General features: G+C 36.5%; 1 protein-coding gene across 1 annotated transcript; it reads left to right on the top strand.

Moving 5' to 3' along the window:
* The first annotated feature begins 971 nt into the window (after positions 1 to 971).
* Positions 972 to 25,976, top strand: MAP3K2 (mitogen-activated protein kinase kinase kinase 2). The gene is made up of 15 exons (XM_009996056.1): positions 972 to 1,064; positions 2,442 to 2,482; positions 4,890 to 4,989; positions 6,801 to 6,914; positions 7,507 to 7,606; positions 8,370 to 8,500; positions 11,907 to 11,986; positions 13,881 to 13,948; positions 16,860 to 16,955; positions 18,944 to 19,150; positions 19,870 to 20,018; positions 21,561 to 21,692; positions 22,647 to 22,776; positions 23,837 to 24,014; positions 25,685 to 25,976. The coding sequence occupies exons 1-15, from the start codon at positions 972 to 974 to the stop codon at positions 25,908 to 25,910; spliced, it is 1,845 nt and encodes a 614-aa protein (XP_009994358.1). The 3' UTR covers positions 25,911 to 25,976.
* The last annotated feature ends 960 nt before the right edge of the window (positions 25,977 to 26,936 follow it).

Raw genomic sequence — 26,936 nt, 5'->3', positions numbered from 1 at the left:
AACGTATCTATAGTGAACTAGCATGAAAGCATATAATCAACACCTTTGTTGACAAATTTTGTTATCCAGTGTTCTAGATGCATATTGAGTATAGAACTGTTGCTGTGGCAAGAAGTTAATACAAACTATTAGTGACAAATAGATTTTCCTTAGTGATGCATGTACTGTTTTTTGAGCTCCCGGATGCTTTCCTGTTTAAAGGAGCATCCCAGTTCTGCAGTAAACCTTGTCTAGCATGACCTGAGGCCATCACAGCTGAAGTAAGAATTTAGGATTTTGTATGAACTTGAAATCTAAGCTGCATAGCACTCCTTCCCCTAAACTGTCCTGTTCCTCCTTACAAAGTACTCCTGCAAGCCCTAAAAAACCCTGTATTTGCAGCCCTGGTAAAGTTCTGTGGTGGTTTAGGCTTGTTTGCTTTGTGTTTTTTTAATTCCTCTGTGGGCTGTCAGCAGATGCTGGGACAGTGGAGGTTTTCCTCTGGGAGTTTGTTTATGCTTCATATGTGCATGACTGTACCTGTTCAGGATACAGGAAAAGTTATTAAAAATCACATGTTTTTCTTTTTTTTTAATATTATGAACTGGGTGAGGGGAGTATAATTTTGGTTAACATTTCTTCCACAGGCATTATCTGGAGCAAAGTAGATAGACCTTTTTTTTTTCTCTATCAATCACTGTTATGACTTAAGTTTTTTAAACTTGCCATTTAAATGCATTTGATGATTAAGCTGTTCATTTCCTTAAGCACTGTTAATGATAAATAAAATCATAAGGTTTGCAACATGGCCGTATTTTTTTTTTAAATTTGGCAATTATGTATTGAAGTGTAATATGGACTTTAAGATTTTAGAATAATGCCTGCCTAATTGTGAAATGAGGCAATAATTCACTTCAAATATAGCAATCATTTACACTAGTCTTATCTGGTCTTTTTTCTGAGCAGATGAGCAACAAGCTTTGAATTCAATCATGCAGGATTTGGCTGTGCTTCACAAGGCCAGTCGTCCTGTATTGCCTCAGCAAGAAACAGGAAAACCAAAGTCATCTTCACCTAAAAAACAGGTAATCTTTATCCTTACTAACCTACTAGACACAGAATGTCCTGCTGTGACTTCTGTAATTATTTTTTTGCCAGACCAGTGAGCATACCAGAATGAGCTGTTAGTCTCCCACATGTACTGCCATTTTCTTTGTTCATGTTCTTAATTTAGCAGCAAAATGAAATGGTGGCATTAGAGACCAGATCACTTTGTATGCTTAAATGACACAGATTCTGATAAATTGGAGATCATAGGGGTGTTTTAACACTGTGTGTATATTCTTTAATTATTGCTGTTGTTCTCATTATTAGATTAGTACTATTAGACTAGTATTTTAAAATATCAAGGTGTACTAGCATCTCTTATTTGAAATGCTTCTTTCAGATGAATTTTATAGGTATGCTAGATTGTCCAGTTATCAGTTATATCTTACTAAAGACTGGCAGTGTAGCAGCAAAAATGTACTTAAAGTACAAAAATGTACTTCTCTACTGCATCTTCAGCCTCAATTTTTTGTTTGTTCATATGCTAGAAATGTGAGTTCTCTTCAGTTCTGTCTTTTTCAGATACTGAACACAGATGGAAAAGTATATATAATCCAAAATTATTTGAATATAATGTTTTGGAAGTTAGACTAAAAATAATTGAGCCATTTCTGAGTTTAAATGTGATGGTGGTGAGGAGGGAATACATGTTTGTCATTCTGTTTGAATTGGAATTTTGAAAGTAATCACTTGTGAATTGAGTATTTCTTTTGGAAGATTCACCATTGTTACTTGGATATGATCTCTGGTTGAATGCCTTATTTTTTCCTGCAATAGTTGACTACAAAATTTGATTCTTAAAATTACTATTTTGCAAAACAATTTTATTTTCATGTAACTGCAGGTATTTACAGATATCTTTGTTACTAAGAAATTGATTGCATGAATGTTGGCTTAATTACTTGTGTGGGTTTCTATGGTAATGCTTATGAAACCAGATATGTTTCTTAAGCCTGGAAAGCTCAGCTCTGAAGTGCACATGAAAACCTGTTATGATAGCTCAGTCTACCTGCCTGTTTATGATGAATTCTTTGGTAATCAGTTCCACACTGAATTTCAAATCTTGAATCTGTTATAATATTAAAATATATTTTTAGAGAAAAATATGTTTATTTACAGAGCATTTATTATACTTTCAGAGTACTTTTTTGTATTTTTAACATACTGTAAGCCTATTTCAGATACATCAGCTGACGTAGGTTTTTAAAATGTTTTGTATATCAGAAAAGAACAGAAAATTAATAGAGACTGCTTAAGAGTTTTACTTCTGGTGTAGGATTATTGAATGGGATTTTCTGACCTTCATTAAAGGAGATTAACAAATAATAGTGGTTTCTTTATCTCTTTTCTTTCAGAATGATGTTAGAGTCAAATTTGAACATCGAGGTGAAAAAAGGTAAGGTGGGAACTAAGCAAAGAGTCTATTATTTATAGAATTTGGTTGGGCTTCTTCTATCAAAGTTTCAGATAAACTGGTTGAAATGTTTCAGATATCTGAGTGCATTTGGTTTGAGCTTAAATTTGATTTCAATATGAAAAGGAGAATTAACATGTTTAAAATGTGAGCTCTAAGTATACATAAATGCAGAAGTATCTTACTGTCATTATGTCCCATGTAACATCTTTAATTTGTTTACCCTTCCAATAGATGTTTATAGCTTAGAAGAATTACTTAGATAGTTGCTAATGAGGATAGATCTCAAATATAAGTAGACCAGCAAATACATTCTTTGCTACATCATGTAAGTAATAAATGCATTATAATAAATTGTTATTGTAACACCCAGAGGAAGTAGCCTAAATCTTAAAGCTCAATGATCAATTGTGCTTTGGAGGAACCAATCTGAGAACTGTAACAGGAAAATATATCAGACTTTCATAATTAAATTGTTTCTGTTGATAATTTTGAATATGAGATTAATGATACACGTGCTTAAAATATGCAAAATTCTACCTCTCTGTATCTCTGCTCTGATGGCTGCTCTAAAGCTTGTATAGAAGTTGATCTGTAGTTCTGTGCAGAACTGGTTTGTGAACAGCTCATTTTGCCTGTCTCTTTCTGAAAGCATAAACCTTCATTGTACCTACAGTGACACGATTATAGAATAAGATCTTTGAAAATACTTAATGAAAAAGTAAATAATGTGCTAATGACACAAGTTGTCAATAGAAATTGTAAATTCCTTAAGTAAAGATTGCTTCAGGATGAAGCAGAGGCTGCTTTGGTGCAGTCTTTTGTGTGATGTGCAGTAGGGCATAGTGTGTATCCATGCTGAGTACAGTGTGTGCTCTCTCTTTATGTGAGGTGGTAAAACAGGTGTTAACAGTCTTCAGCTTCTTTCTGTCACTTTTCTGAACATCACATGTATCAGTGCATTGGGAAGGGTTGAGTGCTATAAGTGATTTGGATTAAATCTTGAAAAGCTTTGAAAACTGAGGACACTTCTACCTAGCAATTTCTTGTGAAATAAGGGGAAACATGAATTTGAAACTATTTACTCTGTGCCAGTCTGCATAGACAGTGCATTTTTGCAGTTTATCTTAATTCACTTTCACAGTGGAATAAGTTAGTCAATTTTATATGAATACAAGAATAAAGTAAGTGTGTGGAAACATACTTTCCCCAAGCTTTTACGCTGCTGGGCTGAGCTCTGTCTTGGACTGTCCCAAGTAACTTGAGTGTGTTGCCCCGGGGTACTGGGCAGCTCAGGCTCATTGCTCAGCATGACTTATAATACTTTTGTTCCCAGAACATGTAGATCTAAAGATAAAATAATTATGCAAGAAAAATACGTTGTGCAATGGCTTTTTCACTGGTTTTTAAAAAGGGAAGTATAAAAGAGAAGTGATTCCAGGATTTCTCTCAGTAGTGAATGTGGCACTCTGTACCAATGAATATGCAGTGTGATGGGCAAAGTTCCACACCTGCTAAACAAACTTGACTACAATGAGAATTGGTGTTGTGGGGATTTTTTTAAGAATTCTTTTTTTTTTCAAAATTATTTTTCTTTGGAAGTGGCCTGGTTTCTAGTCTCATTTCAGAAATACTGTTCTCTAACCAGTGTGTCAGCTGAAACACTGATAAAAGGGAAAATTATCCTTTGCTAATTTTTCTGCTTCATAAATACCGTTCCTTTTTCCAGTGTGAATGTACCTCACCACCTTAGTCACTTTTAAAAACTGTTTAATGGTGTTGTCTCAAGTAATACAATAGTTTCCTATAGTAAAAGGTCAGTTACAGGCATTTTGGGCTATTTGGTTTGACAAGACATTGAGTTAAAGTTTAAGTTATTGATGCACAACTGCACCATTCTTACAGGAGTACACTGAAGGGCAGTTAGTGATGGACTTCAGCAGATTGAGCGTGATATTTATTGTGTATATTAAAGATGGTGATGTTTAGTTACCTGCCTCAGATGTGTCTGCATGGGGACTGTGGGTGTAATTTCATTCAGATGGTTATGCTTGTCAGCTGTGGGTGCTCCTTTGTCTTAGTTTTCTGAAGGAGAAAATCTTCCAGGTTTCGGAGAATTTGCCTCTGGAATAGAGGCATGCAGAGCGTTAAGCGAGAAGCCATACACAAGCAAGTAAAATATAGTCATAATGAGATCTAATTTTATGCATGATTATGCCTTGTAACTTTTTCACTGCTTTTCTTTTTTTCTAATGACTCAAAAATGGAGGACAGTGAATAAAGCATAGCCTCTTATGGTTGTCTTTGTAATAAATTCCATTCTAAGATCATTCTTAAGATTTTCATCAGTAATGGACAAAAATTCTTTATAACTTAAACTGTGTTTCAGGATTCTGCAGTTACCAAGGCCTGTTAAACTTGAAGATCTTGCAGCTAAAGCTAAAGTTGCTTTTGGACAGACTATGGATTTACATTACAGCAATAATGAGGTAATATTCTTTGTCTTCTACATTCTCAGTTACTTGTACAATGATTATTTTAAGGCTAAAATTTGCTCTTGTAAGCAATGAGAACCACTCTTGTAATAAAGCATATTCATGTGACAAAATCCCAGATTTCTAATGTGTTATCAAATATGTAAGCCTTGTCTAAATTAGCATGGGCAGCAGATGTGTGAAATATTTTATGAGGAGAGTCCTATCTTATAATTAGTTGTGTCTCAGACTTGATTGGGAATGGGTAAATTGTCTTTGTGCTCTGTCACAATCCTGTGTGTGACTTTGGGAGAGTCTTTACTTTTTTGAGCTCTGTCTTGTTTGTAAATTTGAAATAACATTTATCCTTCCTTGTTCACTTTTTAAAGGATTAATCTTAGGTAACTGCTAGAATGCTGCATTCAGTAATGTTCAGGTTGGACAGCTAGGCTTAATTCTTGCTCCCCTTAAAGTGTTTCATTCACAGAGTGTTCTTGGGAACAGTGCTAGTGCAGCCCAGCCACTTGTGCCTGATCAATATTACTTCCAGCTTTGCCTTAGAAGTAGAGATGGAATTATTAATAGGAAATATATTTACAGTTTCAGGATCCATTCTTAAGAGTGAGCTCTGGTTTTTGCCTTGAGTCAGCAAAGCACATGAAGGATTATTCGTGTGCTTGGTTATGCACAACACAGTTGCTGTATCTAATCTATATATTTGCAGAAGAAAATGCCTGCAATTGCTGTTTGTTGGTTACTCACTACCTTAGCAGGCACTCCTCTAAAACTGATCCTTAAAACAGAATTCTTGAAGAAGGCTTTTGGAGATGAGGAAGGTTAGAAGATACGGCCATTAAAGATGCCTTAGCCTCAGCTCCTTCCTCTGATAGATTTTTAGGCATTTGAGCAGGTTTTCTGCTTGTCAGTTTCTGTTTGGCAAGTCATTACATCACCTTTCAGAACTGTGATGGTTGGAAACCTTTTGTTAGCATTAAAACTGCAGCTTAAAAGTACACTTATTGGCTACCAGTACCTTCCTCCCTCATTGCTATTTTTTTTAGTATAAAAGTACTGTATTTCAACTAATGTTCTATTTGAACAACACTAACTGAGATTGTTGACAAGTAGAATTTGTTTTTTTTTAAATCTGTGTTGAGCTGTTCGTTTGTTACAAGCAGAAGTTTTAATTTACAGTCCTGAAACATAAGCTCAGTTTTAATCATTATAGAGTTCAGATCTCAACCGCACTTCAATGACGTAACATTTTCTGTTCTAAAGATACATGTATGCCAAGTTAATTCTAATTACATCCAAGTAAGAGCACAGTGAGGACTGCAGTAGTTTTATGTGGATCACATCATGCCTGATATACTTCCTTAGCAAATAATGTTTTTCAGTGGAGAAGTTTTTCAAACAAATACTTATAATATTGTGAGATACAAAAATACGCTTTATGCTCTAGAAAGTAGGGCTTAGTTTTATTTATCTGAAAGACTTGCAGTAATTTAGTGCATTGATACTATTGCACATTTCTCTGAGACTTGTAGGGTCTTAAATTGTACATACATAAAATGGTTGCTTCTTCATTGTAAAGACTTATTCCACTGTGCTGTAGCTATTGAAGGCATCTGAAGGAAGAGTTAAGGCTGAACTTAAGATGTTTTGGTTCTGATTTGGAGCATTATATTTAAAACATTATTTTCAAGCTGAATGGAATGAATGGAAAGTTAGCATAATTTTGTTTCTCTGAACTTGATTTCCTGATTTCTTTCTTGAGTCCTTTGTGAGACATCTCTTTTTAAAATTATTTTTCCCCCTTTTTGTAGCTTGTCATTCCATTAACCACACAGGATGACCTGGACAAAGCTATTGAATTGCTCGACCGCAGTGTGCATATGAAGAGCCTCAAGATATTGCTTGTAGTACATGGAAATACACAGGTATGAGTTGACATGTCTTTTTCCTCAGTTTTTTTATTGAAGTATAATTTGTATCGTTTCTTAAAGGTGACTTTTTTTAGTTATTAGCTTTTTCAGTTAATTTTAAGCATCTATTAGCATTTTGTATTGACTCAGTCTTAACTTTTTCTTAGAGCTTGTTTCTCTCTCTGCCTTCCCTAAGTAGTAGGAAGATATTAATGTTAAACAGTTGAGAAGAACGTAGAATTTAAGTAACTGAGCTATCTGGAGCTGTTCTTAAAGTTATATATTGGATGACACTCCACTGTGGCAAGTTAAATATTGTAGCAAACAGTAGCAATGGACTATATAGGCTAAATACTGAGTTACTGTGGTATTAGCTAACACAACACAGCCATGATATTGATAGGAATTGTGTTCTAGTACATATTGAAAATTGTTTTTAAATGTTAAGAATTATCTTAAAAATAGATTATTTTTAATATAAGTTGACAAGCTTCTTTTTGACTGCTTGAAAAATATGCTGCACAAAACCTTCAAAATTTTGTGAAGCATTTTCATTGTCAGAAGTATAAAATAATAGCTGGAGTTTGTAATACGTATACATTTTCAGTCACCCAGTGTAAATAATGTGGAACCCTTGCCCTCACTGGAAGATTTAGACAATACAGTATTTGGTGTGACAGACAGAAAGAGGCGACTATCTGTAATAGGTAAGCTGCATATTTCAATAGCTTTAATTGTAAAACCTATTTTGTAATATTCTTTTCATAAAGACCTTGCTCCCTTCACAGCCTCCTTGAATTTCTCTTACTCATCAATGACTCTATAGTAGTTTGCACTCAGGGGAGTAGATTTTGAATTTTAAGACAAAGGTGGTTTAAATACACATAGTAGAGAAAATGAACCAAACATCACAAATAAATACATCTATGTAGACTTATTTGAAGTTGCTGGTGGGTCTCCTAAAAAGTGAATTTTAGTAGACCCCTTTATTTTCAGATCTAGGAATGAGTTACAGAAAAATGTGTTTATATGGCAATGTGTTTTCGTTCTCAATTTTAGGACCCCCATGATTTTAATCTTAATGTGTGAACATTTATTTAAGATACTTATTTTGGCACTGATACAGTCTTTTTGCTTATTTATGTTTTAAAGTTGGTGTGATATTACTTTCAAATTATTAAACTAGAGAATTTAATGTGTGATTTTTCAAACAATTTCTTATGCCTTTATTACAAATAAAGGTATTCATATTCTTGCAGACAAAAATGGAAATTCTCAACAGTTTGAAACGAGTAGTTGACATGGCTAAGAAGGGCTTGGAGTCTTACTTTGTTTCAGAAGAAGAAATTTAGCCAGCTAGATGTGTGGGCAATTTTTTTTTCTGTTCCTATATAATTATTTTTAATACCATTGTGGCAGCCCTTCCCCAAATTTTTCATTTTTCTCTAACTAGCCCTTTTCTTTCAAAAGGTTCTAATACTCGTGATAGGAGTTCACCTCCCCCAGGATACATTCCAGATGAGCTGCATCAGGTGGCCCGAAATGGGTCCTTCACTAGTATCAACAGTGAGGGTGAATTCATTCCAGAAAGTATGGATCAGGTATGTGTGTGTTTTCTTAAAATTAAAAGTTTTTGTTAGGATGATTTATGAAATACTGTAGTTGAAAAAGGATGTGAAAATGTTAGAAAGAACAAGTAATTAAACTGTCAACCCTAGAAAACAGGATCTGTGAGAGAAGGTTAAAATAATTGTTATTGTGGAATCTGTTTTTTCCCTGTTAGTCTCTTTAGTTCCTTAAATGTTGCTACAAGGAGGCAATATTCTTAATTTCCATGACACTTGAATGAGGTAGTGATAGATGTGAATTACAGCAAGAGACGTCTACGTTAGAAAGCAAAAAAATATTTTTTTAAATGAGAAGGATATGTCAGCAAGACCAGTTTTACAACCTTTCCAGTTAATTAAAAGAGGTTTTAAAGAAGAGTTTGGATCTATTAGAATTATTTGGAATCATTTGATACTGTGTTGAGGTATGCAAGGGGATAGCAATGGGTCTGGTATAACGAAGCTCTGAAATACTTTCCACGGTCATGTATTATCAACAGCCCCAACTCCCTTAGACTGACTTCATTGAAGAGGTGCTCCAGCCATCAGATAATCTTGGCTGTTCTCTGGACTTTCCCCAGGAGATCTATGTCCTCCTTCAGCCTGGAGAAGAGAAAGCTCCAGGGAGACCTCATAGCAGCATTCCAGTATCTGATGGGGGCCCTACAGGAAAGCTGGGGAGGGTCTTTTTACAAGGGCTTGTAGTGATAGGACAGGGGATAATGGATCAAAACTGGAAGAGGGAAGATTGAGATTAGATGTTAGAAAGAAATTCTAGTGAGAGTGGTGAGACACTGGCACTAGTTGCCCAGAGAAGCTGTGGCTGCGCCCTCCTTGGAAGTGTTCAAAGCCAGATTGGATGGGGTTTGAAGCAGCCTGGCCTAGTGGAAAGTGTCCCTGCCCATGGCAGGGGTGTTCAAATGAGATGATCTTTAAGGTCCTTTCCAGCCCAAAGCAGGCTGTGATTCCATGATTTTTGTGTGAGGATCACAAATGTGTGCTGTTTTGTTCTCCTTGATTCCCTGCATTATTGGTGTGGGATATCAGCACTCTTAGCACAAATAAAAATCCTGTTCTCTGAATATCAGAATTGCCCTTAAAAACAGCAGGAAAAGATAGAGGAATGTAACGTCTCTCAGAATTGGCAATGGAGAAAGATATTTTAAGGAGGAAAAAAAAACATTCTGCCTACCCGAATCACTTCAAGTTCTTGTTGACATTGGCACTGTGTTCACAAATGGCAAGAGGCAATGGTTTTTATGAGCTGACTAAATGAGAGACAGATGATAGAATGAAAATAGAGGAAAAGAGATTGTGGAATTTGTTGCACAATTTTAATGACTGAGCTGTGAATAGAGACTGAATCTCCTAATTTACAGAGCTGGGTGTTACTCATTACCATAGCCACATGGTCAGATCCAGCCCAGGCCTGGATTCATTCAGTGAAATTACTACTTTTGCCCTTGGCAAAGTAATTTTTGGTCACTGACTAGTGAATCACACAGACAAGCTGAGGCCCAAGATGTTCTTTCACTCCATAGTATTCAAGAAACATGTGCCCTGTTATGTACACATTGCTGTGGAAATTGTCAACAGTGCTCGAATACAGGAATTTTGCTTTCATAGGAAGCCAGGTTAGTTCAACTTGAGCAGCCTTGAGGGCCAAACTAAGGTGTTGGGAACTCACAGCCTCTCTTTGCTCCCTTCCCCTAAGGTACCACATCACCTTGGCAGGTGCTGAGCATGCTGCCTACATATGTCATAGCCTGCCCCACAAAGGCAACAAGGGAATTGGGGAGCAGAGGATTTTGCTCTGTTCTCCTGTTCATCTGTCTGAGCACAGCTAGTCATGCTCTGAGAGCAGACTGCCACACTTCTTCACAGAAGAGATGATGGGGCCATGTGGGCCATGGTCTGCCCAGCAGCAGACCAGTTCTTTTTCCCTCTCAGGACCCACTTATTCAGCACAAGAAAAGAGGAGTGTGATTGCTGAGGTAAATGTACTCCTTGATATAGAGATCACATACGTGTCCAAGTTAGTGGAATGCAAACTTGTTTTCTGGACACTGTTTCTTTATTAAGTCCTTGATTGGTGCTGGGCAATATATGTGCCCAGGACCTTTCAGAGGCAGCACAGACCATAAAAATTGGAGGGAGAACTTCTGAATTGGACTGGTGTAGAAAATTCTACTGTAGTAGAAAATAATAGTTGCTATGTAGTATACGAAAACAAACTTTATTTTAGGAAGGAACTCATTTTAAGGTGAACAGATCAGCTTGCCACTCTGGTTTTGAGAGGCATGCTGGTAAAATTGTCACATTCAGTAATCCAAAATTTAGATTGTATTCCCAGTTCTTCTGAAAAATAGTTCTGTAAGACATTCCTGGTTGCTTTACTTCAAAAGAGAAGGGAATGATATTTGCTTGTCATTAAACTTAAGACTTCAAGGGTGGCAGTGTGAGACAAACAAAACAAGTCAGCCCACAGAAATAGCTAGTAATCAAGAGGATGTTCTTTTATTATCAATAATATTTTTTTCTCTGGATTAGAGTTCAAGAAACAGAAAAGTATTGATTGGTTTCATTATGTGATAGATCTGGCCTGGATAGTCAGCTTTATTACTTCCTCAGACTGATACGTGGGCAGATTTCACAGAGCTTGTGAACATCAGTTACTAGGTCATCAGAAGTTTTCTAGGGAAAAAAAACCTGTCTTTGGTGTATTTTAAACTTCAGTTTCACATGAAAGTTTATTTTGTTTGGCACAGGATTTTGGGTTGCATGAAAAGGGAGTGTGTTTATAGATTTTGTGCATTCTCTCTCTCCTTCATTTTCTCTTGAGTTATATTTAAAATTCAGCATAATTCAGTTGAAGTCCTAACCAGAGAGAAATGTTTGAAAGGCTTTTTACAGTACTTGGTTTTAGCTGTTTTCTGTGACCTCTTGTTGGCCAAACTTCAGCCACTACAGAGACTATGTAAATTGTGTTCATCACAATCTCTGACGTATTCGAGATTTTTTTTCTTTAATGGCAAAACCCACTTTTTTTTTCTTTTTAAACTCTCAGCTTTTTGTCCTTCAGAGGCCTGATTTTTGTTATTCTGTTAAGGTACTCGTGGTGATACTGATACAATGTTAAGAGACAGTGTGGTATACAAGAGAACTGTAGCTGTTCAACTTGTTAGGTACAAGGCATGATGCAGGATTAAATACCTTCACTATATTCTAGTTAGATGTGACAAAAATGACAGAATCACTTGCAGAAAAAGAATGTAAGGCAGGTTTAACTATGGCAGATTAATTTTTCTCTAGTAATTAATATTTCTGGTTTTTTATAGGTGTTTCAAAGTAGAAATAAAAAATTGAACTTGCTGGTCTTTCTCTGCTTGTTATTCGATAGATGCTGGATCCATTGTCTTTGAGCAGTCCTGAAAACTCTGGCTCAGGAAGCTGTCCATCACTTGACAGCCCTTTAGATGGGTAAGAAATACTTACTCTCATTGTCTTCATTTGCATAATATGTCCATTTTAAAATATAGCTTTCCAATGACAGCTATTTCTGAACTTCTCCCAGAATGTCTTCTGTAAGTTTTAGAATATTTATAAAAGCTTGTTTAAACTTAATGGCTTACTAATGCACGAAAAATAGGAATAGCTTTTCTCTTGATTGTTTGGGTTTTTTTACAATTTGCATTTGAAACACAAAAACGTAGATTTCAGATCCTACAGAAATGTAACAAAAATTTTTACTTAATTTTGCCAGCCTTATATATATGTGATGCATGGCAGTGAACAGCCCCATCAAATTTACATTTCTCAGGTACTGTTATATGAAGTAAGCTTCCTGTTTCCAAGGTTGAGGGTAGCTAATTCAAGGAAGTGTATAGAAGCATTTAAAGACTTCAGCAGTCCCATCTGTTTCTTTGCAATTACTGTCTATTCCTCTTGCCTTGTTTCCTTGTGAACTTCCCACTTATTTTTCCATGTGTAAACCTCTCAGTTAGTAAGAGGCAGTGTTTACTGTGGTGGGTCTAGATATCTGTTTTGATTGACCTGTTAGGAGAATCATGTGTTTTGAGAGGGGCACTGTCCACAGTTTCTCAGGCACCAGACAGACCATACTTCTGTTTAGTTGGTGAGGCAAATAACCTTGGGTCTTATGTCGTGCAGATTGGCTACTTACTTGTTTGGAACTGCTTTATAAATAATACTGCTAATTAATGTTTTTTTCATAGCTAGAAAGGTAGAAAGTTGGAAATTATTACCTGTGGTAATTAATCAGAGCAATACTATTTCACAGTACCATTTCATCTGAGAATGTGATTGAGGACACAAATACATTTGGTCTAACAAATAATTTTTTTTAGTTAAATTACAAGTCTCCATTTCACGAGCAAGAAAACAATAGACCTGAGAAGTTTTGTGGATGAAGTGTGGTAGGTTATACACGCAGTTTTTATTTAGCTACACAGGATAGAAATTCTACCAAATGCTGGATTTTTAGTTTTTTGTGGGGTAGGGATGAGTGGAAGAAGGGTTAACAAAGCAATCTTAATTCAACTCATGCTTCTTCTTCAAACCTTCTTGGTTATTTTTTACCTACTTAATTTGTCACCTCTTTTTCCTTTTTTTTTTTTTTCCCATTCAAATATTTCCTACAAAGATGTAGGTTTTGTGTCTCCATTTAGCTTCTGTTACCCATTAGAGAAATTCTTACCAGAAAAAGGAGGACATTGTTTTGGTATGTTTATGGAAATGTACTGTATTCGGTTGCTCTGACTGGCAATCCCATCCATTCCTTTTGGTGGCTGGGAGTTACATACCAACTGTAGGTAAGAAACAATGTGATTGTGTAAGAACCAAAAAATTCTTCATCATTCTATAACTCAATAAAATTACTCTCTTAATCCTATGGCTTTCATGGAGAGAAGAAGTAGTATTTTGAATCGTTAGAAGGTTCTACATTTCTTTGGTTAAATTTCTTCAAGAGTTTTTGTAGGCTGTATAAGAGATTTTGCCAGTCTAACCTTTGTGTTTAGCCATAAAGGTATTATACATAACAGTGCTCCTTTGTAGCTTTACTTGTGATAATTAATGTTTTTACTAATATCATTGCTCATTAACAGAGTCTGTTGCTTTCTCACTACATTAAGCTCAATAAGCAAACTTTTCTATTGTTACTGATCTTGAATTGTTATTTATACTGGTTAGATTTGATTTTCAAAATTGAGAACCACATTTTTAAACTGGTGCAGCAATATATATATCTCAATAACTTTTCATCTGTTACAAATAACTGTGAGACAGTAAGATTTAATGTTTAAGTACTAGAGTAACAGCAGGTTTTAGATGCGGTATGTTTTTACACTTCCAGAGACAACTATCCCAAATCTCGGATGCCAAGAGCACAGAGTTATCCAGATAATCATCAGGAATTCTCAGGTAGGCAAAATCACTGGACAGACTAGTTTCCTCTTGCAAATCATAGGGCTTAAAAAGGAATTTCACATTGAGAGGTTTTGTATTACACAAGCCTCATATGGTAGGAGGAAACAAAGCAACAAAATCTAATCCAAATGCACACAGTAAAAGATATAATAAAATATAAGATCTTCCAAAAGTTTTCTTCTATATTATTGTGTGTAACACCACTGTTAATATGCATAGTATAACTTCTCTGCCTCGCTGAAAATAAGCAAATTGATGCAGTGGATAGGGGAACACAACAGTTTCTTAAACTGGACTGTAATATCTCTCTAAGTTGGTACATAACCTTGGTTATTTTATTTAATTTTGGAGAGTTGTGGTTTAATCCCAAAAGCCAGGTAAGTACTACACAGCTGCTCACTCGCTCCCCTGCAATGGGATGGGAGAGAATTGGAAGGGTAAAAGGGGGAAATGTTGTGAGTTGAGATAAAGACAGTTGAATAGGTAAAACAAAAGCTATGCATGCAAGCGAGACAAAACAAGGAATTCATTCACTTCTCATCAGCAGACAAATGTTGAGCCATTTCTAGCAATGCAGGACTTCGTCACACCTAATGGTTACCTGGGAAGACAAATACCCTAACTCCAAACATCCTCCCTTTCTCCTTTGTCACAGTTTTTATTGCTGAGCACAGTCACATACAGTACGGGGTATTCTTTTGGTCACCTTGGGTCAGCTGTCCCTGCTGTCTCTTCCCTGCTCCTTGTGCACCCCCAGCCTACTGACTGGTGGGGCAGTGTGAGAAACAAAATAAGCCTAGATGTTTTGTGAACCAGGTTCATCAGTAAGTACAATATCCCTGTGTTGCCAACACTGTTGTAGTCACAAATCCATAACATACTACTGTACCAATTACTATGAAGAAAATTAAATCTATCCCAGCCAAAGCCAGTGCATGGAGCCTTCATGTGAAATGAGGATTGCTTTGAAGGGCTCATGACTACTGGAATTGAAAGCACTGCAAAGAAAAGGGCTGAAGGAGAAATGTGTGCTGTGCCTATCAATTAATCATCAGCCCAATGCTGTTTTCACATGATAATCTGCCTTGAATCCAAGTTGTTGTCCATGGCTCAGGATACAAAGTGCAGTGGCTAACCTTGAAAGTGCTTCCGAGTATCTCTCGTGGACATGCCTCACAACAGAGTTTTTTTGTTGAACAATAATTATCTTCCAGTGAATCTGGGTTTTATGATTTTTGGTCTATTACATACTTCATTACTTCTTTTTTTTGTTTGTTTCTGAAGCTTTATCCATTCTAGAGTGCTTAATAGATTGCATCACTTCTCAATGAAAGTTGAGACTATGTTTAACAGGCATTTAGATGCCAGAGATAAATACCAAAAATAATTGGAAATGTCAGAAATAAGTTTGCCTTTGAACATCTTAATCTAGTTTACATGGATTTGTTTACTTCAGTTACTTTTATAATAAGATGATGTTGCAATATTTTTTCTTTTTTTTCCTCTTTTTTTTCTTATGGTATGCTCTGATATTTTAGCAAGGGGATTATCAGCTATCATTAATTCCATATTCAATATTCTCATTATTTGACATGTAAAAAACAGAATAATAGGTAGAGTCAGAAAACTTGTCCATCTGACCTAGTCTTTTCCCCTGTCACACCAAGACCCAGGCTTCTGCCCAAGCCCTCCTTCCTCAGAATGTTCCTAGCCATGTGTAGCTTAAGGGCTTGGCCAATGCAAGATGCTTTTGTTTGATTTGCTGGATTTTTTTCCTTTCCACAATTTTTTTCAGTCCCAATATAAATTTGCATAAACGTTTTCAGTATCAACAGTGTGCTGCAACAAGAATTTGTGTAACTTACTGTGTCTTACTGAAGAAATATGCCCTTTGTGGAGTTTTTCTTTATAGACCTCTTCAGGTTTCCCTTTGAGCTATTGCTTTTCTAGTCTATAGAGGCCTACATTCCTTATGGGGAGCAGTTTTGTACCTTTGATCATCTCTGTAGTTCTAAATCTTTTTCAGTTTTGCTAAACCCCTTGAAATGGAGTAGACCAAAATGTTTTTCAGTGTATCTTAATGATTTATAGCATGTAATTTCCTTCTTAGCCAATACAGCGTGTTCAGCTGCTGCTTTATTGAAACTCTCTATCACAATCCTTTACACCAGCCTACACTGAATTTAATCTGCCGTTTTAACATCTAGTCATGTTGACTCCTAAGGGCTTTCTGTAGCCCTTCCATTGGCTTTATTTCTCAATTATTTTGTCACTTCACTATTTATTGTTCTGTCCAGAGAATTCAAGCATAATTAAACGGCATGAGTTGTAGCCCAGATTCCTGTGGGACTGTTGGCTATTTACTCCCATCTTACGTACTTATCTTCTAACAAATTATTTATGCATGAGGGACTTTCCCCTTTATCTTATTAATACTTTTTTTCTTAAGTAATTTTTTTAGGAGAACTTATTGAATGTCTTTTAGTAAGACAAGCTGTGTTGGCTCATTCATATTTATGCATCTTTAAATTTTATTCTTTTTAATAGTTTCTGCCAATTTTCCTGGTGCACTGTTATTTCCCAGAATTCCTCTAGAAACTATTTTAAAAACTGGAGTAATTAGGCATGCTGCAGTCCTCTGACATTCTTCTAAGGAAGAGATTACAAATCACTTACGATGTTAAATTCTTGATCCTTTGGAACTTTTGGCTGAATGTCTGTTTAGTTCTTGTGATTTGTTAGATTTGTGGCTTTTGGCCTGTAATCTTTTTTTTGCTCTGATGCTTGAACTTGAAGTATATCCTCTGATAATGTTCCCCCATATTTAAGTTTGTAATACCACTCTTATTAATTGAATATCCATTGTCACATTTTAAAATGTGAAATATATCTGTTTATTTTCTAGTAGAGTATGATATCCCAATATTTGAGAAATTTGGAAAGGGGGGGACTTACCCCCGAAGATACCATATTTCATATCATCAACAAGACTACAATGACGGTGAGTGTGAACACTGCAGGAGTTCTTCTTTATTAATCTTTCCTCAAAAAGTGAAGGAGGAAAACTTACCTTGTAAAATATTAATGAATGAAAATACTGAAGAATTGGAAATCTTAAGTTCTTTCTCCAAACTCACTTGCTAAACTTCTAATGATTGATAGAGCTGCAGAGCAGTCCTATCTCTGGTACAGTAACAGATTACAAAATTCATGACTCATATGCACAGCTATGAAAATGTTCTCTATCTTTGGACATGCACAAGTCATCCAGTATAAGCTTATGACCTTTGTGACCTTTTTCCATCCAAAATAGGTATGTCAGTTAGTTTCTAATTTCTTGACTTGTTTAAAAAAAACCCAAATACAGTGGAGTTTCTATTGCTTCTCAGATTAAAAGATGAAATAAAATGAAGACCAGTGGTTTAAACTTAGAGTTAACAATTAGCTGGTGAAATCAATTGTTGGAATGCAAGACAGCAGCTGCTTTTGTGGCCACAAAACTCATCTGGACAGTAATAACACTGATGTAAATTTAATGCATGTTAAATTTCCAAAGGAAGGAAAGAGCAACATCTGAAGATTGACTGAGGATGCCTTGAGGGTGTGCCAAGCACGAGATTAGATATGTTAAGGAGAAACTTCTCCAAAGACCAGATGGTTTCATTTGCTGTATGGCATGAGCACAGCAATAAATGGAATTCTATTACAGAAATCACAGGAATACCAGAACTGCAAGGCAGCCTTGGTCCAGCCCCTTGCTCTAAGACAAAGTCACCCTGACTTTAACATAGACTCTAAATTGATTTTAAGAGAAGAGGTACTAATTTTCTTTACTTTGCTATCTTTAAGGATAGATTCTCTGTCTTCTAAATAAGTTTTCCTGCAAATGAAGCTAGTGACTATTTACTTCATTTTAACACAGTTTAAAACTGGTCATTGCCCATATGTTACACTACAACACACACATCTGTATTCTGTCCTTACTTTTCTTTCAAGCCTTAATCCATACCTCAAACATTTTTGCAAGCCTCATTTTTTATTTTTTTCCTGGTTTTGGCCAAAGCTCAATAGAGTACTCAAGCTGAGGCTGTTCTTCTGGCCAGTTTGTCAAACGTAGCAAGTAAAGTAACTATAACTTGATATGTAACAGTCATGTTCATACATTCCAGAATGACACTTTACCTTTTTTTTTGTACTCACCATGCTGACTGCTGTTCAGTCTGTGGTGTATTACAGTTCCTGTATCCTTTTCAACACAACTTTTAGCCAACGAATTACTTCACTTTGTGGTTTTTCCATTTAATTTCTCAGTAAGTATGTATGTTGTACTTACTTTGTGAATTTCATCTTCTGGATGTCTCAGTCATCTCCAACTTAGTAATATCACTGTGAATTTTGATTTTTATGTTCAAACTGATTTCCAACCACACTTAACTTGCTGCTGTCTGTAATTTTGCAGTGTGTTGTCATAGAATCTGATTGACTGATTTGGCTTGGAAGGGATCTCAAAGATGATCGAGTTCTAGTCCCACTGCCATGGGCCGGGACATTGTCCACTAGACCAGGTTGCTCAAAGCCCCATCCAACCTGGCTTCTAACACTTTCAGGGATGGGGCAACCACAACTTCCCTGGACAACCCGTACCATACTTTCATGAGAAACTCAGCAGGAGACAACAATATGTATGTGCAGCCCAGAAAGTCAACTGTATCCTGTGCAGCATCAAAAGAAGCATGGCTGATTACGTTTCAGAGCAGCTTCAGAGTTTGGTCCATACTTCAGTCACTTAAAATTAAACCAGTTTTTGATTCAGGGGTAATCCTTATGTACGTCTGTGATGAACGTTTATTTTCTTCTAGGTGGAAAGCTAAGCTGGTAAATTGCATTATCATATGCTGGGAACTACATTGTGTGGAATTCATAAAGTATTTGCATGCACACAGTATTTTTTTGTAGTCTAACATTAGTTTTCTTTGTAAATCACTGAAGGTCGTAAAACTTTTCCAAGAGCCAGAAGGACTCAGGGGAACAGCTTCCGATCGCCTGTTAGTTTCAGTCCCACTGATCACTCGCTGAGCACCAGTAGCGGAAGCAGCGTCTTTACCCCGGAATACGAGGACAACCGAATGAGGAGGAGGGGGAGTGACATAGACAATCCCACCTTGTCAGTCATGGACATCAGCCCGCCGAGTCGCTGTAAGTTACAGGCAGTTTGTGTCCTCTGCTGTCAAACTCTCTTACCATTCGAGTGGATATATAATATCAAAAGTGTGTCATCTAAATACTGGAGTTGAATAATATGTTGTTACATCTCTCATAGGAAAATGTCAAACTCCTACATTTCTTTCATTGCTTACTATGCCAGCCTTCATGTCGTTTTTCACATGGGATTTACATCTGTGGCAACAAAACACTGTAGAAATATTTTTTATTATTTCTTATACTCTGGAGGACCCAAGAAGGGTTATGTAGGTTGCAGTAACTATTTTTGCAGATGCTGGTCAAGTTTTCTGATAAATTATGCACCTAAGTGGAACTGGTTTGTATCTGTGGTGGCATTTCAGGAGGAAATGTGCTCTGGGATGACTTCAGTAGCTGGTACATTTTAATCATGCCTCCATTAAAAAAAAAAAATAAATGTTTCTAAGTTTGTTTAACATGCTTTTTCTGTTTTTCAGATTAGCTGTTGCTAGTTGTTTCAAGTATGTGTATCTGCACCACAAATTATTTTGTAGCTCATGTCTTCCATCTTGCAGGAGGTTTTTTTTGATCTTTGTAATTGATATGGGGAGGCTTAGGGTGCACAGTCTCTGTTGAAAAATGTAGTCTTTTAAAAAATTTTCTGTGTATACCAGTTTATCTCGAACAGCTGAATAACAAGCTCATTTGAAAACAAAAACATATTATATTTTCAGCACCACGAGCTCCAACTAACTGGAGACTTGGTAAACTGCTGGGTCAAGGTGCATTTGGCCGCGTATATCTGTGTTATGATGCTGATACCGGAAGAGAACTGGCTGTTAAACAAGTTCAGTTTGATCCTGATAGTCCAGAAACCAGCAAGGTAAGTGATACCAAAGAGAGAGTTTGTAAAGGGCTTTCTCTAAAGTAATGTGCCTTAGACTTGATTGCTGTTCCTTTCCATGAACAGGATGGTGTTGGAAAACAAGATGTGTTTTCATGTCCTTCTTAGGAATCCTGTTTTGTTTGGTCACATGATTTTAATGTTACGTGCCATTTTTTTAATTGTCGGTCATATCCTTGTGCAGTGAACATACATAACTTATTTTGGTGTAGTCTCAGTATCTAAAATTAAGCAATTCATGAAAGGAGTGTGCTCTGAAATAGATGATTATTTATACTTACAGGAATTAGCATAGAATAGTTTTAGTATAGAAAAGAACAAGTTCCATTTATAAAATGAAAATCCTTTACTAATTTAAGTGTTCCTGTAAATAATTGTCAAGGATATTTTGATTGGCTATGAAGACAATTTGAGATTATCTTTTTTGTCTTTTGGAGGGATTTGGTGGGTTTTTTTAGTAAACTGTGGGCATCAGGGCTAGCTACTGTTCACTGGTTTTCTCTCTGATGAGTGAAAGTTTAGCTGTCAGTTTATTCTCTAAAATGGAACTTCTTTAAATACTGGACACTTGAGGAGATAAACTATTTAAAAGTAGCACCAATTTTCTCTTTATTTTTTCCAAACTGTACTTGCTGCTTTTTACAGGATGGAAAAAGAATTATTACTTTTCCTGCCTTAGGACTGCATTCTACACTGTGGGGAGCAAGGCTGGGGAGACAGTGGGTGTAAGCATGATTGCAGAACTGACTAACTACCAGCTATAGTTGCTGCTACTAGTGATATAAGATCAAGCAAAAAAGCCAAGAATCATTTGTGCTGTAGCTTTCTAGTGTAGTTGGTTTTGCTACTTTCTTAAAATAGAACAACTGATGATGCTTTGGAAATGTTAAACATAAAATACTGTAGTTTCTTCTGTAGCAACAATTTTGTGACCTCAGTTGCCATAGCATTTTGTATTGTGTGCCTCTCAGTGTAAAACATTGTCTTCCTTCTAACCTCAGAATGTGAGAGTAGTGAGTCTGGATATAAAGTAAGTTTTGATAAAATAATTCTAGGTGAAATTTGGAATGCAGTCAAGTTTGAATTTGTGGGTTAGTATTTTTCCAGCCTCTTACTGTACATTTTGTTTCAAAATATCTTCCTGTTTGCAAAATTCTTAGTATTTCAGATAGCTCTAGACTATGCACACCATATGTTTTGATGATTTTCTTTGTTTTTCATTACAACACTAAGTAGTCCACAAAGGCATTTTTAAAGTATAGTCTGTCATCCTTGAAAAGTTAAGAATTAATGCTAATTATTCCACTACAAAGATGTAAAGGGGTTTTTTCACCCATTGGAGTCTTGTGCCATGTTGCATAATAATCACTGATTTCATACACATATTGATACCTGTTGCACTCTGAAGCAAACATAACATTTTGTTACTTAGTTTGCATAACCCTTCCATGTGTACATACTGTCCTGGTTTAAAAAAAAAACCCAAAACGCTTGCTAAGTCTTGTTGTTTTTTCCTTTCAGGAAGTGAATGCACTTGAATGTGAGATTCAGTTGCTGAAAAATCTACTGCATGAAAGAATTGTTCAGTATTACGGCTTCTTGAGAGATCCACCAGAAAGAACACTCTCTATATTCATGGAATATATGCCTGGGGTAAGCAAGAGAGCCAGTCCACTTCAACCATAATTTCAGTGCAGTATGACAAGCACCCAAGTAGACAGCTTTTGCAGAAGAGCACAAAGACATAAAAGAAATACCCAAGTTAAAAATATGCCAAAGATGGGTACTGGCAAGGGCTCACAGCAGCCTGTCTTCTCCATTACTTGTTTGGGTTTTCAGAGTGGTTTGTACAAAAGTTCTTTGTGTTTGATATTGGCATAAGAAGAGACACACAAGCTCTGTATTTCTGAATAGTTACAGCATTGTACTTCACTGTGAGACTCCACAGAAGAAAAGCTGTGGGTTTGGGGTTTTTTTGAGTTCTGGGCTTTGCTTAGGGAGGTGGTTGAATTTTTTTCTGAGATTTGGAGGACAGTGTCACAGAAGTAATCTTAATTTGTAACTATGTGTGACAAAGCCAGGTTATGCAAAAAGAGTTGCAAAACCATGAATTTTTTTATATAATATTATCTTAAGCCAGGACTTGCTTACCTCTTAATTTTTATATGAAGTACCATCCTCCAGCAGGGAGCATTTTTTTTCTTGACAAGCTTTTTAATTTCCTGAGTATAAACTAAGCAGGGTAAATGGCATCTGTTTTGTCCAACTTGAGTATAACCATTCAGCCATCCAAACAGGTGAGTGTGGTATTTGAGATAAATTACTGCCGTCATCTTTTTTCTGAACATCATGCTGGAATATTCAGTTGCTTGACAGTTTTAAAGTTTATAATGAAATATTTCATTATGTGACTCTTCTATCCTGCCTCTCATTTGTCAGAGTTTGTATTTTTCTCCACAGAGGTAAAACTATATCTTTACTTCTATGTTGATCTAGAAAAGTATTGTAACTTTAAATGTCTACGTTTCAGGCACAAATTTAAGTTCAGCTTATAGTATTAACCCATTTGTGATTCTAGAAGTGTTTTATACCTCCTGTTTGCCATAGGGTTCCATCAAAGACCAACTAAAGTCATATGGAGCACTCACAGAGAACGTGACTCGAAAATATACACGGCAGATTTTAGAAGGAGTTCACTATTTGCACAGCAATATGATTGTCCATCGAGATATTAAAGGTAATGATAGTTCTGTCCCCAGTTCATGCTCTTTACTACAAATGCTTTTCCAGTCTTCTGTGAAGCGCTAAGATGTTAACTAAGTTTGAAATCCCAAAACACTGACTTAAAGTTCATGAGTCTGCTTTCCAATGTTTATTCTTGTCACTGCTGTAACCTAAGGGGGAGGGGGAATAAGCATCTTTGTGATGTTCTAGCAGACTTCTGAAAATGTTTCCATATTATCTCTCTTTAAAACAATTGCAGTCTATTTCTTCCTGTGTTTATTTTAGTATTAATAGTTTTTAATATATCAAAAGATTACATCATTACAAATAAGTAGAATGTGCAGAGGAAAGCATCATCAGTTAAAGTTTATTTTTACAGGGGTTTGTATCTATCAATTGTATAGAAGTTACCCAGCATTTCTCTGTCACAAGACAAACCTGGCAGAGGTGACTCAGGCTTCTCCCATTTTGCTGCTGGGAAACCTGAGGAAGTATACATTTTCTGTTTTGCAGATAGAGGTGACTTGCAAGTGCTGCCATGAGTAAGTTACAAATATGTAGAAAGATGACGTACAAAATAGGCGTGTTGAACACAATGCTGTTGTGTACCCTAAAAGTTAATTTTCCTGTTGCTTTGTTATAATAGTATTTTGTTCCCAAAAAAGTTGAGAGATCATGGTCAATTTGTACATGCTGATGCAGATAACATTTTTTAACAAATCTGTAACAGTTTGAAATCTTGCTTTAATAGAGTATGCAGGTATTTTCAGTTGTGTGGAAACTTCTTTCCCATTTATTTTTGTTTTCCTTGTATAGCACATTCCTTCTTTTGCCAGGAAGGCTTTAGCAAGTGACTGGCACTTGCTGGGAAAAACATGGGATGCAAACCAATGTATACAATTCATTATTTTCTGAACCCTGGAGTAGAATAAGCAAAGAAAGTAAATTCTCTGGCTTGAAATACCAGGCTGATCTTGCATTGTATCACTAAATCCAGACTTCTGTTACTGTTTCCCACACTAAAATGGTAACGGGCCTTCCCTGAACTTAACACTGTGTTGCCTTCCTTCTAGGGGCAAATATTCTGCGAGATTCAGCAGGCAACGTGAAGCTCGGGGACTTTGGTGCCAGCAAACGGCTGCAGACTATCTGTCTCTCTGGTACAGGAATGAAGTCTGTCACAGGAACTCCATACTGGATGAGTCCAGAAGTTATTAGTGGAGAAGGGTATGGCAGAAAAGCAGATATCTGGTATGTTAAAAAAAAAAACTTCTCTACTGAAAGGTGTCCTTTCTGGAAGAGGGTGGATTTAGATTAGACATTAGGAAGCAGTTCTTGACTATGAGGGTGGTGAGACACTGGAACAGATTGCCCAGGAAAGTTGTGGAAGTCTTCCTGGAGTGTTCCAAGGCCAGGCTTGTTGGGGCTTTGATAGTCTGATATAGTGGGAGGTGTCCCTGCCCACGGCATGGGGGTGGAACTAGGTGATCTTTAAGGCCCCTTCCAACCCAAACCCATCTGTGATTGTATGATTTTGGAATGGGCACTTTTTTCAGCAGAGTGGTAATTGTTCCTTATTTGAAGTTGGAGTGTTTCCTTCTGGGGTTTAAGCTGAAGAAGGTGGCAAATGTGAGCACCGACAATCATATTTGGAGAGTATAACACTGAAATTTCGGAGTTTTTCATTTGGCATTTCTTCAGCCCATTGATTTAGGGATTATAAGAGAACCTTTTGAACTGACCCTGCATGAAGTTAGGATTACCAGACTGTCTGTAAATCCAGGAGATGTACTGGGTGAAAGATAATGTGAAGCTTTGAAGCATCATTTAAGTCAATGTCCTGTAATGAAACTCAAGCACTTTTGATGCAAGGTAGAAGATGAAAAGATGAGGCATAAGAATGAATTAGCCAGATTTAAATGGGAGGTATAAAAATTAATTTTCTTTAGGTTGTTATTAAATATTTAAGAATTAAGAGGGAAAGGTAAATTTTAAAAATGAATGTTTGAGAAGTACTTGTACCAAGGCTAATACATGCTTTTTGATGGAGAAAGTCCTGGTTAAAACTAAGAAAAAATACTGAAGTTCTGTCATTCAGTGAATCCTTATTGTGGAAAGAAATGTACCTCTGTCTAACCATAAAACTTGCAAGAATCTTGAAAAACCATAGAGGTTTCTCAAGATAGTGGAATTATTGCAGCCTGTCCATTTTGCAGTATCATTTGTTATTGGAGGATCTTGTAGGGCTTTGGCAACACAGTTTTTCTGGCCATATGGATGCCTTTCTGTTTTCCTAAATCCTTTAAACATAAGCTTTGTATACAAGGATTGTTTAGGATCTTAAAATTTTGTTTAGCCATCCATGTGTATTTTCAGTTTCTTTAACTAAAAGGTAACACTGGAATATGCTTTTACACTTCTCAATCTCCACCTCATGTTTGTGCATTACTCATTGGTGATAACCTGTGCATTTCTAATGAGCTAGCAAATTACACTTTATACTCTTAGGTCAAAATATTCCTGTTTAGACCTTACAGAGCAAATGCATTCAGATCCTGCAGGTGTTTGAAGAGCTCAGGTCCAAGGGCCGTGCAGCCCTCAAGGCCTGTACCAGCCAGCAGTGCCACAAAGCACTTGGTGTTGCCTAGAGAAATAGCTAATTAACTCTTCACTGAGGTGGTAGCTTTTGGCCCAGTGAAGTAATGAAGTGCAGATGTAGGTAGCGATTTGTACAATTTGAGAAAAAGGATATAGCTGTACTTCAGTATTTTTAACCCCCTGTTTTCCACTAAGGGTTGCTCTGTAGCCTGAAGTGGACACTACTGATTTCTGGTGTATTAGTCGCTCTCTGCTGTTGCTTGTTTTCCCAGAAGGGCATGACTCTGTTGTAACCTGCTGTTTCACTTCTGCCTCTGTTTCAGGAGCGTAGGTTGTACAGTGGTAGAAATGCTCACAGAGAAGCCCCCGTGGGCAGAGTTCGAAGCAATGGCTGCCATCTTTAAAATTGCCACTCAGCCAACCAACCCCCAGCTACCACCTCATGTGTCCGACCATGCTCGGGATTTCTTGAAACGGATTTTTATCGAGGCCAAGCTGCGACCGTTTGCAGATGAACTGCTAAGACACACGTTTGCACACTATCACTAACAGCCTGCCTCAACTCAGCTTGCATCTACTGCATTTATTTTCTATTTGACTGCACTTTTATTTTTTTTTTTTTACAAAAAAAAAGGAGAAAAAAGACAAGAGAGAGAATATTCTCTTGAATCTTTATTTCACTTAGATTGTAAACAATATAAATTTTGTATCTAAATGAGAATCTTTTCTCCCCTGCTCCTACCAGGACTAGAACTTTTTGTTTATATAATGTACTGATGTGGTTCCTGTAGATAAAGCACTTTAGTACATATTTGTTCCTTATTTAAAGGAGGGGAAAAAAAAAAAAGACAAATGCTTGGACAGTCAGGAACTGTGTGACTTTTTCTGACACCGCTGACTGACTCAGGGTGCAGGGAAAAACAGACATGCAGCTAAAGGACAGGAAGGTTACTTCTCTGTGATTCTTCTTTATATTACAGGCACTTGCAGCAGAGAGTTCTAAGTTCTTACTATATTTTAGCATTTTATTAAATGTCTGGATTTTACAGTTTAAGCTGGAATGTGCTGTTCTGAAAGTTAAAAGTAAAGCTGGAAGAACTTGGAACTCTTTGTACAGCAGTGTGTCTAATTGGTACTTCTTTGTGACCAAAAGAAAATAATAAAAAAGAGCTCAACACTGATGGTACTAGTTAGATGATTTTGTGTAGAACTATTCTATTATCTTAATAGGAAAATAATGAGAGGTAAACAGATTACGGACCCAGACTCCTAGGAACTCCTATACTGCAAGGGAAAAATTTCTGTAATAGACTTAAGAGTCAGCTGTTGGATGTAAATAATTAGGAGAATGCCTCCTGCTGTATCTGCCAAAGAACCTCTGCTGCATGGGCTTGGAGGGAAGATGGTTATCCCAGATCAGAAAAAATAATGATGATGAGAGTAATTTCTCCTTCACAATCCCATTAATAGCTGGGACGGGAAGGGGAGTGACTACTCCTTTTGCAGTATCTGAGTTAATTCAGAATGAGCTATAAGAAATCAATAATGTTTTCAAAGCTGTCGAGAGGTGCTAGG

The sequence above is a fragment of the Chaetura pelagica genome, unplaced genomic scaffold, assembly GCF_000747805.2.
Source record: "Chaetura pelagica isolate M959 unplaced genomic scaffold, ChaPel_1.0 scaffold3, whole genome shotgun sequence".
Taxonomy (NCBI): domain Eukaryota; kingdom Metazoa; phylum Chordata; class Aves; order Apodiformes; family Apodidae; genus Chaetura; species Chaetura pelagica.
The sequence above is the reverse complement of the archived record's forward strand: the minus strand, read 5'-3'. Positions and strand labels throughout refer to the sequence as shown.